The sequence below is a fragment of the Herpailurus yagouaroundi genome, unplaced genomic scaffold (assembly GCF_014898765.1).
Source record: "Herpailurus yagouaroundi ecotype Mexico unplaced genomic scaffold, PumYag 249, whole genome shotgun sequence".
NCBI lineage: Eukaryota > Metazoa > Chordata > Mammalia > Carnivora > Felidae > Herpailurus > Herpailurus yagouaroundi.
Genome location: NW_024412466.1, coordinates 312,626 through 323,821, shown reverse-complemented (window position 1 = coordinate 323,821; position 11,196 = coordinate 312,626). Strand labels below are relative to the sequence as shown.

The 11,196-nt window shown below is 62.9% G+C and overlaps 2 protein-coding genes across 2 annotated transcripts in view; one reads left to right on the top strand and one right to left on the bottom strand.

Annotated features, from left to right (window-relative positions):
- Positions 1 to 872: 872 nt before the first annotated feature.
- On the bottom strand, positions 873 to 2,651 carry SSNA1 (SS nuclear autoantigen 1). Its single transcript, XM_040460212.1, has 3 exons — positions 2,520 to 2,651; positions 1,848 to 2,047; positions 873 to 1,420 (listed from the first exon to the last, which is right to left on the bottom strand). Exons 1-3 carry the CDS (start codon positions 2,569 to 2,571, stop codon positions 1,313 to 1,315), a joined length of 360 nt encoding a protein of 119 aa, XP_040316146.1. The 5' UTR covers positions 2,572 to 2,651; the 3' UTR covers positions 873 to 1,312.
- Positions 2,652 to 2,691: 40 nt separating this feature from the next.
- The window catches only part of ANAPC2 (anaphase promoting complex subunit 2), a 10,553-nt gene continuing 2,048 nt past the window's right edge, over positions 2,692 to 11,196 (top strand). The window contains exons 1-10 of the mRNA XM_040460195.1: positions 2,692 to 2,843; positions 3,107 to 3,729; positions 4,723 to 4,855; positions 5,848 to 6,022; positions 6,417 to 6,536; positions 6,891 to 7,008; positions 7,735 to 7,916; positions 8,279 to 8,420; positions 8,729 to 8,804; positions 8,893 to 9,096. Coding sequence (XP_040316129.1) covers positions 2,739 to 2,843; positions 3,107 to 3,729; positions 4,723 to 4,855; positions 5,848 to 6,022; positions 6,417 to 6,536; positions 6,891 to 7,008; positions 7,735 to 7,916; positions 8,279 to 8,420; positions 8,729 to 8,804; positions 8,893 to 9,096 — 1,878 coding nt within the window. The 5' untranslated portion in view covers positions 2,692 to 2,738. The remainder of the gene's footprint in view (positions 2,844 to 3,106; positions 3,730 to 4,722; positions 4,856 to 5,847; positions 6,023 to 6,416; positions 6,537 to 6,890; positions 7,009 to 7,734; positions 7,917 to 8,278; positions 8,421 to 8,728; positions 8,805 to 8,892; positions 9,097 to 11,196) is intronic.

The following is an 11,196-nucleotide window of genomic DNA, read 5'->3' as shown; positions in this document are numbered from 1 at the left end:
CCTGTGTGGCTTGGAAAGCCACCTGACCCACAGGAGCCTGCAGCAAGGCTGTAGGAGGCAGACCACTTCCCTGGAGTCAGTGCTAACGGCCGGCAGGAAAACCCAGCAGAATCCAAAAGGCAACAGGAGACACAGAACTGCCTGCTCAGCTTGGAGCTGGGGAGCTGGGGCTGCTTGTAATCCAGGCAACGGATGCAAGTACATCCCTCCTGAGGAGTCAAGCCCGCGAGAAATGCTGCTTGTCCAAACTTGGGAAGGAGGAGGGTGTTTTTAGTGTTCTGGGTGGAGTGCGCCCAGGTTTCTCCAGACCTTCTCAATACATGCTTCTCAGACCTGCCTAGCTGCAGGGACCCCCATAGGAGCTAACTGGCCAACGGAGACAGTCCCAGAGAGGACTCGGGGTGGAGGGCTGGGCCCCAGGCAGCATGGGAGGCTGGAAGTCAGCACGCTTGGTGGGACCAGGAAGAGTGGGGAGTGGTGGTGCTGTGGGGTTGGAGCAAAGTTTAGAATCCTGGAGCTGGGGCACAGCCCTGGCTGGAGAGCGTCTCCCTGGGCCAGGCCTTGTGTCGGGGAATAGGGCATCGCACAGACCAAGACCAATAGGCAGAACACCACCCGACAGGGAGGCTAAGTGCTGGGGCTGGGGGCAGGGGGCCAGCAGCCCTGGTGGGGAGAAAGGGTGGGTGACAAGGTCCCAGGGAATGCTCAAGGGTACCCTCAACTCTGTCCCCAAAGCCAACAAGGCTTGTCACAGGGAAAGCCACTCCAGGCCCTCCTCTGCCAAGAAGCCATGCGGCTGGGCTCACATTGGTTCTGGGGTCGTGCGGCAGTCCCACGTCCCACGTGCAGGACACAGGACACAGGCAGTAAGCTACCTTCACAAAGACAATCTTTACTGACAGTCATAGGCCACCAGGGCAAGCTCTGAGGGGGTGGGCCCCAGCCCCTCCCCTGCTCCCCTGGCCTGGGCACCGAGGTGAGGTGGCTGCCGTGCTGGTGAAAGTAGGGAGCAGGGTCTTTCTGGCAGCCCGGGGCGGGGGTGAGGGGACCTCCGCCCTGAGCGCAACTCACCCAGAGCCTGTCCTTCCCATGTCCTATGAGTACAGGGCCAGGACCCCCACCTGGTGGGCTGCACCCAGGGCTGTACTTGTCACCCGGGGCAGGTGAAGCTGGGCAACTGCCTCTTGGCACCCGAGACGGCGAAAGGAGGCAGCTGCTACCACGAAGAATAAAGACGCTTTGAAGACAGACTTGTTGGGGATCGAGCCACTGAGGGGTGTGGGAGGCAGGCCCCTCCCCACCAATGGCCTCCTCAGCTCTCCCTGCCTCCACTGCTCTTGTGCTCCGAGGCTGTGGCTTTGGTCAAGTTCCCGGCTTCCCTCTTCAGGACACTAAGCAGAGTCTGCGAGCTTTCCAGGATCTGGAAACGGGGACACGAGACAGCTGTCACTATCCCTCTCGTCAGAAGGCTCGCACAGTCCAGCTCTGCTCCTACCGAGCCGGTGCCAAGCCTGGGGCAGAAGCAGGGAGAGGAAGCCCCTGACGGGAGGGTCGGACAGGGTCAGCAGAGCCTTTAGCCCAAAGCCCCCCTCCTTGCACCCTGGGAAGCCAGGCGAGATGAGCTCTGGCCCTTGCTGCCACTCTCTGCCCGTGGTCTGGGACAAGCCATAAAACTACGGTGCACAGAACAGGACTTGGGGCGTGCCGGGCCCCACTGACAGCCCCACTGTCATCCCACAGCGGTCCTGACCATGTTGTAGTCCTGTCGCCTCTGCCCGTGGGTGCCCCCAGGCCACCCCCCCCGCAGGCCACAGGCATGCAGGCTCCCTGCCGGCCCCGAGCCCCACCTTGAGGTAGGCAGCCTCTGTCTCTGCGATGGTCCGGTCAAACTCGTTGCGAGAAGCAATCTTGCGCGCCAGATTCTCGTTGACTCGGGCCAGTTTCTCTGTCAGCTGCCTCACCTCGCTCTGCAGACGCTGCTTCTCATCCTCCTCCTGCTGGATCTGCCGACACAACTCCTCTCGCTTCTGACACAGCTCCTCGATGCCTACAGTGGGCCGAGCGGGGCAGGCGCTGTGGACCCAGGGCAGGAAGGACAGCAGCACCCCTGCCACTCTGGAGCCCACTGCTGTGTAGGAGGAGAGGGTGGCGGGAGGCCCGGGGCTGGCTCGGCCACCTTCCACCGCCGCCAGGCCAGGCTCCGACCGCCCAGGGGTTCTCGGGGTTAGAGAAAGCACCGCACCGGACCAGCGGGCGTGGCGCCCGGGCGGCAGTGCGTGCTCCAGCCATTCGTTCCTTGGCTCTCTCCACAGATACCCAGGGCTTGGTGCGTGCCACAGAGCGGCCGTGCGCCGGGCGGGTCCGACGGCCACCGGCGCCTTCCCAGCCGAGACACCCACGCACGGACCGTGCACCCCACTCGGCCGCGCGCTGCGGGCCAGCTACTGCCTCGGCCTGCACGCCGGCGAGCCCCGCGCCCTCCCAGCCCGCCCGGCAGACCCCGCCGCGCGGCCGCTCACACTTGACTAGCTCGTTGTTGTAATTCTGCAGCGCCGCGCCCTGCTGGGTCATGGTCGCCGCTTGGGCCGCGACCACTCCAACCGCCGCCAGCGCCTCGCCGTTCGCGCCTGCGCACTGCCTTCCGACAGCGCGCCCTCCGAGACGTCACCGCGGCGCGCCTCTAGTGTGCGTCATCGCCGCGCGCCGCGCCGCGAAGCCCTGGGAGCTGGTGGGCGCAGATGGCGACGGCGGTGCGAGACGGCGACCCCGGGCCTGCACAGGAACTGTTGGTGGCCTGGAACACCGTGAGCACCGGGCTGGTGCCGCCGGCCGCGTTGGGACTGGTGAGGCCCCGGAAGAGGGCAGCGGGTCCGCGCGGGGTTCCGGGGACCCTGCGCGCTTTACTAGGACGTCCACCCTGGGGTTCGTTCCGCTACCGAGGCGGCCCTTCCCTAGCGTCGGCCAAGCATCCGTGCGTCGTGGACGAGGGGTAGCGGAAATCCCGCAGCTTCCCCTCCGCTCTGTCCCTTTCCCCGCTTCTCCCCGCGTGTCAGTGCCCTTCCCACCGCTACTCTGTGTCCCCTTCTCACGGTTCCCTGCACTCCAGGCGTCCTCCCGGACCAGCGGTGCCGTGCCGCCAAAGGAGGAGGAGCTCCGGGCGGCGGTGGAGGTTTTGAGGGCCCACGGTCTGCATTCGGTCCTGGAGGAGTGGTTTGTAGAGGTGCTGCAGAACGACCTGCAGGCCAACATCTCCCTTGAGTTCTGGAATACTATCTCCCAGCGTGAGAACTGTGCAGACGAGCCCCAGTGCCTTCTGCTTCTCCTTGACGCTTTCGGCCTGTTGGAGAGCCGCCTGGATCCCTACCTGCATAGTCTAGAGCTGCTGGAGAAATGGACTCGCCTGGGCTTGCTGATGGGCGCAGGCGCTCAGGGGCTGCGGGAAAAAGTCCACACCACCTTGCGGGGCGTCCTGTTCTTTTCCACTCCCAGAACCTTTCAGGAGATGATTCAGCGCCTCTATGGGCGCTTTTTGAGAGTTTACATGCAGAGTAAGAGGAAGGGGGAAGGGGGCACAGACCCAGAACTAGAGGGGGAATTGGACAGCAGATATGCCCGTCGCCGGTACTACCGGCTTCTGCAGAGCCCGTTGTGTGCGGGATGCGGCAGTGACAAGCAGCAGTGCTGGTGCCGCCAGGCCCTGGAGCAGTTTCACCAGCTCAGCCAGGTCCTGTGAGTACTCGTGCCTGTGTGGACACGCCTCTGTTCTTGCCTCTGGCTGGCTGTCCTGGGTCCAGCTGGCTGGGTGGGGTGGGGGGTGGGGTCTCTGCCGGATCGTCCTGGGTGTGGCCAGGGGCGGGTCCCTAGGATCCCAGCGCTGTGAATTTATATGTTTTGTCTTGGACACGGGTGTGTGTCTGCCACTCACACTAGCCCTGGGTTTCCGCTCTTTGCTTAGTCTGAGACCCTAGGGATTGCAAATTTTCTGGGCCACGTAGAATTCTGCTGTGCCTTCTGTAGGCTCCCTGGGGAAGGGATGGTGTTCATCCTCTCTTGTAACGGCAAGAGGCGGGCTTGCTTTTTTTATTCTTTCCAGACAAGTTGGGGATTAGGCTAACACGCTGGGCAAGCAGATTGCTTTTCCAGCCTTTTAAAGAGGAAAGGATTTTGCTGTCGCCGTTAAAGCTGGGTTCTGAGCTGTGAGCCTTTAATCCTTTGTGGTTGCTGGTAATGATCTTGTCACGTTGAGTGAAGCGGCAGCAGCACAGCTGTTGGGAAGGGGGAGGGGCTTCTAGCTGGACTGAGGGAGGGGCCCTGTTGCCGGCGAGGGTCAGGGAGGCCCTGGATGGCTTTTGCTGGTTCATCCCAGATGCAGGGTGCCCAGAAATGTTCTCTCTCGTTTTCTCGAGTTCATTCGCCATCGCTGACCAGGGTCTGCACCCAACGGCATAACTGGTGGCGTCTATGCTCACCTGGTCGGGACGGTGATATATTTAGCTGTTGCTTCAGAGCCATGTTTAAGGAGATGCGGTTTTAGCCCTGAGAGCCACACCCACTCCTCACACGGGCAAGGCCAGGGTCTCAGGCTGGGCAGAGAGGCCAACTGGGGAGGGCAGGGCTCTGTCCTCCCCAGCAGCTTTTCCTTGAAGCCTTCGGTGCAGAGGGCGCTGGGTGTGAGGGGGAGCAGGGTACTCTGTGTGCTCCACGAGCAGGGCTGTCCTCCAGACACAGGCTGAGTCTGTTGGAGCGGGTCAGTGCGGAGGCTGTGACCACCACCCTGCACCAGGTGACCAGGGAGAGAATGGAGGACCGCTGTCGGGGCGAGTACGAGCGCTCCTTCCTGCGAGAGTTCCACAAGGTAAGGACAGCCTCTCGGGCCCTGTTCCCTGGGGGCTGTAGAACAGGTTTCTGGCCAACCTGACACCCTAGTGGTCTTAGAAGCAGCCACAGTATGGGGACTTGGACGAGCTAGGACCTGGCTGGTGGATGAAGCTGTCTTGGTGTTGGGTGGAAGCTGGCCCTTCCCGGCCTGCCCTTGTGACTGCAAGATAGAGCCCGTGACCTGCTCAGCAAGGTCTGTGAGAAATCACTTGGCTGGAGGCGGTGCCAAGGTCTGGGGTGTCCCGCTGAGGGGCCTCAGGGCGCCCGTGCTGTTGGGGCGTGGTCTGGGGCTCTGCCCTGGTCTCCCTAGAGCCGGGGAGGTGCTGGCCCAACCGCAGGGGACCGTCCAGCCCGCCCCTACTTCCCGCATGTCATTCTCCGCCGCTTCCTGGTGTCTGCGTCCCAGGGCTCAGATTAGCTGTGGTGGGGGTTCAAAGCAAGTGTCTGTACAGCAGCGGTCTGGAGTAGGTGTGAGCCCAGAGGCCTGGCCGGGGCACCTATGTTGCCCCCAGCTGGTAGAGTATCGGGATGTTGTCATCAGGGGCTGCGTAGTTTGTGGGGGAACGTGTGCATCCTAGGCTCTGTGCGGCTGTTTTGCCTATAAGTTTACGCGTGTGTGCTCAGAAGGGCCCTTACGTTGTCCCACGTGGTGGGACTAGTCAGGTACGTGGCCCCCAGGGTGTGTCTGTCCACCAGGTCAGAGGTGAGCGTTCTCTCCGTGCTCTGCATCAGGGCCACTGTTGCTAGAGATAAGCCTGGGCTCTGGTGCTCATCGGGTGTGGGGACACATCGATGGGAGGCCTGGGAGGCCCACTTTGGACCCGTTATCCTGCTGGTTTCAATGTGCTCCTAGTGTCCAGGAGCCTTAGAGACTCCCCAAGACTGGCTGCAGTGCGGGTAGCCTCTGCTCCATGTCAGGCTGGGGTTCATTCAGCTCCTCACCTCCCTACACCTGCGCTCTCCCGACAGTGGATCGAGAGGGTGGTCGGCTGGCTCGGCAAGGTATTCCTGCAGGATGGCCCCGCCAGGCCCGCGTCCCCGGAGGCTGGCAACACACTGCGCCGGTGGCGGTGCCATGTGCAGAGGTTTTTCTACCGTATCTATGCCGGCCTACGCATCGAGGAGCTCTTCAGCATCATCCGAGGTCAGCCCCCTGCCCGCTGAAGCGGCCACCTTCCCCGTGCCTTCGCCATTCAGATCCTGCAGGCGGTCAGGGGCACTTAGGACAGACAGTGGCGTCCCAAGCAGAGCTGGGCCCGCCAGTGTGGCCCCCAGATGGTGCTTCTGGGCGTCCACCCCCATCCTGTCGGCGGCTCCATGCTCCTGCTCTGTCCTTGGGCATTCAGGGGCGAGGCGGGGGCTGGAGGGCACATGACCGCCCAGGGACGGCCTGAAGCACCTAGTGGTGTTTCTCATCACTGCTGAGTGGAGGCGCCACCGCTCACCCTCTGGGCCCTGCCGACCTTGTGTCCTTTCTTGCACGCACAGCACGTGCGTGCTTGCACGTGTGTGTGCAAGGGTCCACACTCTTCCTACAGACTTCCCAGACTCCCGGCCAGCCATTGAGGACCTCAAATACTGCCTGGAAAGGACCGACCAGAGGCAGCAGCTGCTCCTGTCTCTCAAGGCTGCCCTGGAGACGCGGCTCCTCCACCCAGGTGCCTGAGCTGCTGCCCAAGAGGCCAGTCTCCTCTGCCGAGGGGCCTGTGTAGGGTGTGGGTCTGTGCGGTCCTTAGGAGCTCCTCCTCATCCTCCCTTGAAGAGAGTCCTGGGAAGTGATGGGAGTGGCCTGGGGCAGACCGCCCAGTGAGGGGAGGGCTCGGACCTTGGAAAGTTCCAGGGAAAGCACATGAGAGTTAGGGGAGAAGGGGGAGAGCGTCCCGTGGGTCACAGTGGTATCCTGGGGAGCGAGGTCACCGTGGTGGCCGAAAAACCCACCTGGCCAGGGCGCTGCTGCTCAAGGGACAACTCCTGGGTGCTGCTGTGACTACTGTCCTTTCTCCTGGCCGTAGGGGTCAACACGTGCGACATCATCACCCTCTATATATCCGCCATCAAGGCACTGCGTGTGCTCGACCCTTCCATGGTCATCTTGGAGGTGGCTTGTGAGCCCATTCGCCGCTACCTGAGGTGAGCCCCGTGGCCAAGCTCCAGGCTGCTGCTCGCACCTGGGGTCCTTGTCTCTTGGCTCCATTTGTGCAGCCAAGTTCCCCGTGGGTCCTTGTGGCCCCCGAAACACCAGGGACACTCTGTTCCTCCTGTTGGGCCACATGACCTGGCCACGGCCCGGGCTTCTTCGTCTTGTGGGTGCCACCACGTCCATGGGCAGACACTGGGGACCCCACCCTGTAACCCTGCTCTCTGTTCCCATCCCCTTTTCCTAGTCCATAGAGGCCCCGGCTCAGCTTTAGCTTACTGACCAAGACCCAGGCTGAGGCCGGGGGGGGCGGGGGGGGACCCCTGTGCATGAGCGGTAGTGACTCCCAGGCTGTCTGTCTGTCAGACGACGTGTTTGAGCGGGTGCTGGGGCACAGCTGTCTGGAGACCCCTCGGGACAGTAGAGGCTCAGGGCTGGGGCTGGGAGGCATCTGGTGCTTCCCTGACTCACGTCTGCTGCCTCTTGGTTGGGAAGGCCCTGGCCTAGATCCCGTATTATTTTAGTTCTCGGCGTTCCCGAAAACGGTGGGGTTTATCTTATTATGATCAGTATTACTGTTTTCTGAGAGAAAGTTTGATGGACCCATCCTAAGCACGTGGCCAACAGGGGTGCTGGCTGCCGGGGTGAGGTGGGGTGCCGTGGTGTGGGCAAACAGGGAGAGAGGTGCCGTGAAGGCCAGCGGTACTCACATCTGGCAGGACGCGGGAGGACACGGTGCGGCAGATTGTAGCTGGGCTGACGGGGGACTCGGATGGGACGGGGGACTTGGCTGTCGAGCTGTCCAAGACAGACCCGGCAAGCCTGGAGACTGGTCAGGACAGCGAGGATGACTCTGGCGAGCCCGAGGACTGGGTCCCTGACCCTGTGGATGCCGATCCAGGTCAGTGCCACCAGCCCCACCTGGCTCTGGGTTGTGGGGGACGCTCCAGCAAGGCAGGCGTCTGATTCCACAGGTGCCCAAAAGCTTGAGGGGATCAGTTGTCAGCACCCACCCCGACCCGTTTCTGCAGGGGGCTCTGGCTGGCTTGAGTGGGCCCACGGTGGCCTGTCTCCCCGTCCAGCTTGCCGGAAGAGCAGATTCCCAGCAGATTCCCAGGCGGCCTGTGCACTACCCACCCCGCCCTTCGCCTGGGATCTGGGCCTGGGCCTCACGGGCGTGGCAGGGTGGGGCCTGCGTGGGCGCGGATGGTGCTTCCTCCATCCCTGCGAGATGCCATTGGTGCCGGTCCCCGTGCCGTGCAGGGAAGTCCAGCTCCAAGCGGCGCTCCTCGGACATCATTAGCCTGCTGGTCAGCATCTACGGCAGCAAGGACCTGTTCATCAACGAGTACCGCTCGCTGCTGGCCGACCGCCTCCTGCACCAGTTCAGCTTTAGTCCTGAGCGGTGAGGCCCGCAAGGCGCCAGTGGGCCGCAGGGGGCGCCGCTGCCTGCTCTCCGGCGGGGAGGTGCACCCGTGCTCAGCCGTCACCCTGGAGAGGCCTGGGGGGAGGCCCAGGGGCTCGGGGAACCAGATCCCCGGGAACCCCTGGGCCTCAGCCGGGACGGAGTCCAGGGTCTCGGTGGCTGGAGCTGCACTTCGCCCCTCTCCCCCTGGGGTGTCCCTGCGCTGGGTGGGGGAGGGTGCCCGCTCCACTACGGGTGCTGCTTGGGGTGGGGGCGCGCCACGCCCCCTCAGAGACGCGTTCTTCCAGGGAGATCCGCAACGTGGAGCTGCTGAAGCTGCGCTTTGGCGAGGCTCCCATGCACTTCTGCGAGGTCATGCTGAAGGTGGGCACGCGGGGCTCCTGCCCACCTGGCCCGGCCTCACCCTGAGCCCAGCCCCGGGGCCTTCGTGAGACCTCGTTCTTCCCCCCAGGACATGGCGGACTCCCGTCGCATCAACGCCAACATTCGTGAGGAGGACGAGAAGCGGCCCATAGAGGAGCAGCCGCCTTTTGGGGTCTATGCCGTCATCCTGTCCAGCGAGTTTTGGCCTCCCTTCAAGGACGAGAAGCTGGAGGTCCCCGAGGACATTAGGGAGGCCCTAGAGGTCTACTGCAAGAAGTACGAGAAGCTGAAGGTACAGGCCACACCTCCCTCCGGTGGCAGGTGGGGGCTGCATCCTGACCTGGTGACCCTTCCGAGCAGGCTGTGCAACGGGACCTGGGTGCGACCCACCTGTGCGGCTCTCTGCTGACACCTCTCCTGTGCCTCTGCGTCGGGGCAGGAGGGTGCAGCCCCCGTTCTGCTCCCCTCGTCCCTTAGGAGCCTCTGCACGTGTGCGTGCACACCCACCCCGGGGGAGGGGCCGGGCCGCTTCTGCCCTCTGCGCCTCCGGGTGGCCCCACCTTCCCGGGCTTCCTCTTCCACTGTCTACTCTCTGACATCTCAGAACTGGGGGCTGGGGCACCGGGCTCACCCCAGAGAGAGTCAGGGGGCTGTGTGTGCCCCATGGGCGTCTGCCTCCAAGCAGTCTCCAGATGGCTCATGAAGCGTTCGACTTCCAGGACTCTGCCCTGGCCTTGCCACTGCCTGGCTTGCTTCCCTAGAAGCTGCTTTCCCAGAGGATGGCTCAGCCATGCCTTTCTGCTCAGGCCTAATCACCTGATGTGACGGCCATGCCTCAGCGTGCTTTGTCCTGACTCCAGCTGGATACTAGAGTGGCAGGAGCAGGCCCCGGGGCTGGAGGTCGGACCTGTGGCCACAGTGTCTCTGCCTCACACCAGCACTCTTGGCCCGAGGATCACGTTGGACACGTGGGTGGCCACACGGCCCAACAGAGTATCCTTGCTTGTGTTGTCTGTCGGTGGCCTTGTGTCTTTCCCGCCGCAGGCTGCAGTGGTGGCTGTACGGTCGTGGGCTTGGAGCTGGAGAGCCTGTCTGTGGCTCTCCTGCTCGTGACCTGGGCAAACTGTGGGTTCTGCTTCCGTTTCCCCCCTACAAGGTGGGGTTCTCTGTCGCCTCCTCCTTTGGAGCTGAGGGGGTGAGGGGGTTACTGAAGACTCCCTTGTGTTGGTCAGCAACAAAGTGCCATGATCGGGGGTCGAAACAGTGCAGGCGAATCGTGTTAGTTCTGCCAGCTGGGCGTCCAGGATCGATCACAGGGCTGCACTCTGTCCAGGGGCTTGAGGGAGGGTTCCTCCTGCCGCTTCCGGCTTCTGGTGGCTCTAGGCGTCACTTGACTTGTGGCCACATCAGCCCAACCTCCGCCTCTGTTGTCACATGGCATTCTCCCCGTGTCTCTTTGTGTCCACGTTTCTTTCAAGGACACCAGTCATGTTGGATTAAAGGCCCACCCTATTCTAGAATGACCTCACTTGAACGAATTGATGTGTGGTAAGCTGACGTCCAGATGCAGTTACGTTCTGAGTTATCAGGGGTTAGGACTTTAACATCCTTAACTATGAGGGACACAGTTCAACCTATAACAGTCCACCCTGTGCCCCCCCCCGCCCCAAATTCGTGTGCTTCCCACATGCAAAACACATTCATCCGACATCCCCAGAAGTCTTAAGCCATTCCAGCACCACGTTTACGTCACCCCACACCTCGAAGTTTGGTATCTGAGTAGCATCTGAATCGGGCAGGAGCGAGACCAAGCGCAGCTCATCGAGGGCAGTCCCTCTCCGGCTGTGAGCCTCGGAAAGCAGAGCGTGCCTGCGAGGCGTGGCACAGACCCCTCCGTTCTGAGAGGATGACTTCTCAAGGAAGGAGGGGGGTCACAGGCTCAAAGCAAGTCCAAAAGCCAGTGGAGGCACTGCTCTGGGTTCGAGGCTGTCTTCTGTCTGCCCACCCTGCCAGGCCGGGCCGCTACACTGCAGTTCTCCCGCCGAGCCCTCCTCAGCTGGCCGTCTCTCCGTTCTAGTCCGGGTCGCCGTAAAAGTCTCAGGAGCCTCGTCCTCCCTGCAGCTCCCAGTCGTCCAGGCCTTTGGCCGTGGGCCCTCGCAGACACCCTTCCTGGACCGCCCAGTCTGTCCTGGCTCTTCTGAGGACGCTGGTCGGCTCCCACGTCAGAGCTCGGGTCTCTGGCGCCCTCTCGGCTCTGTCTCTAGAGCACACAGAGAAGAGCAGCACCCCTGCCTTCGCGCTGGCTGGGCGGGCCCCGCCCCCCCCCTCCCCCCTGCTGCCGCTGCGGGGCCATCCCTCCCACATTTGCGGAGTCTCCTCAGCTCAGTGTTGG

Coding starts and splice junctions, on each gene's coding strand:
- SSNA1 (XM_040460212.1), bottom strand. CDS start 2,571: ATGACCCAGCAGGGCGCGGCGCTGCAGAATTACAACAACGAGCTAGTC. Junction 2,048..2,519: donor CAACAACGAGCTAGTCAAGT/GTGAGCGGCCGC, acceptor GGCCCACTGTAG/GCATCGAGGAGCTGTGTCAG. Junction 1,421..1,847: donor CAGAGGCTGCCTACCTCAAG/GTGGGGCTCGGG, acceptor CCCCGTTTCCAG/ATCCTGGAAAGCTCGCAGAC.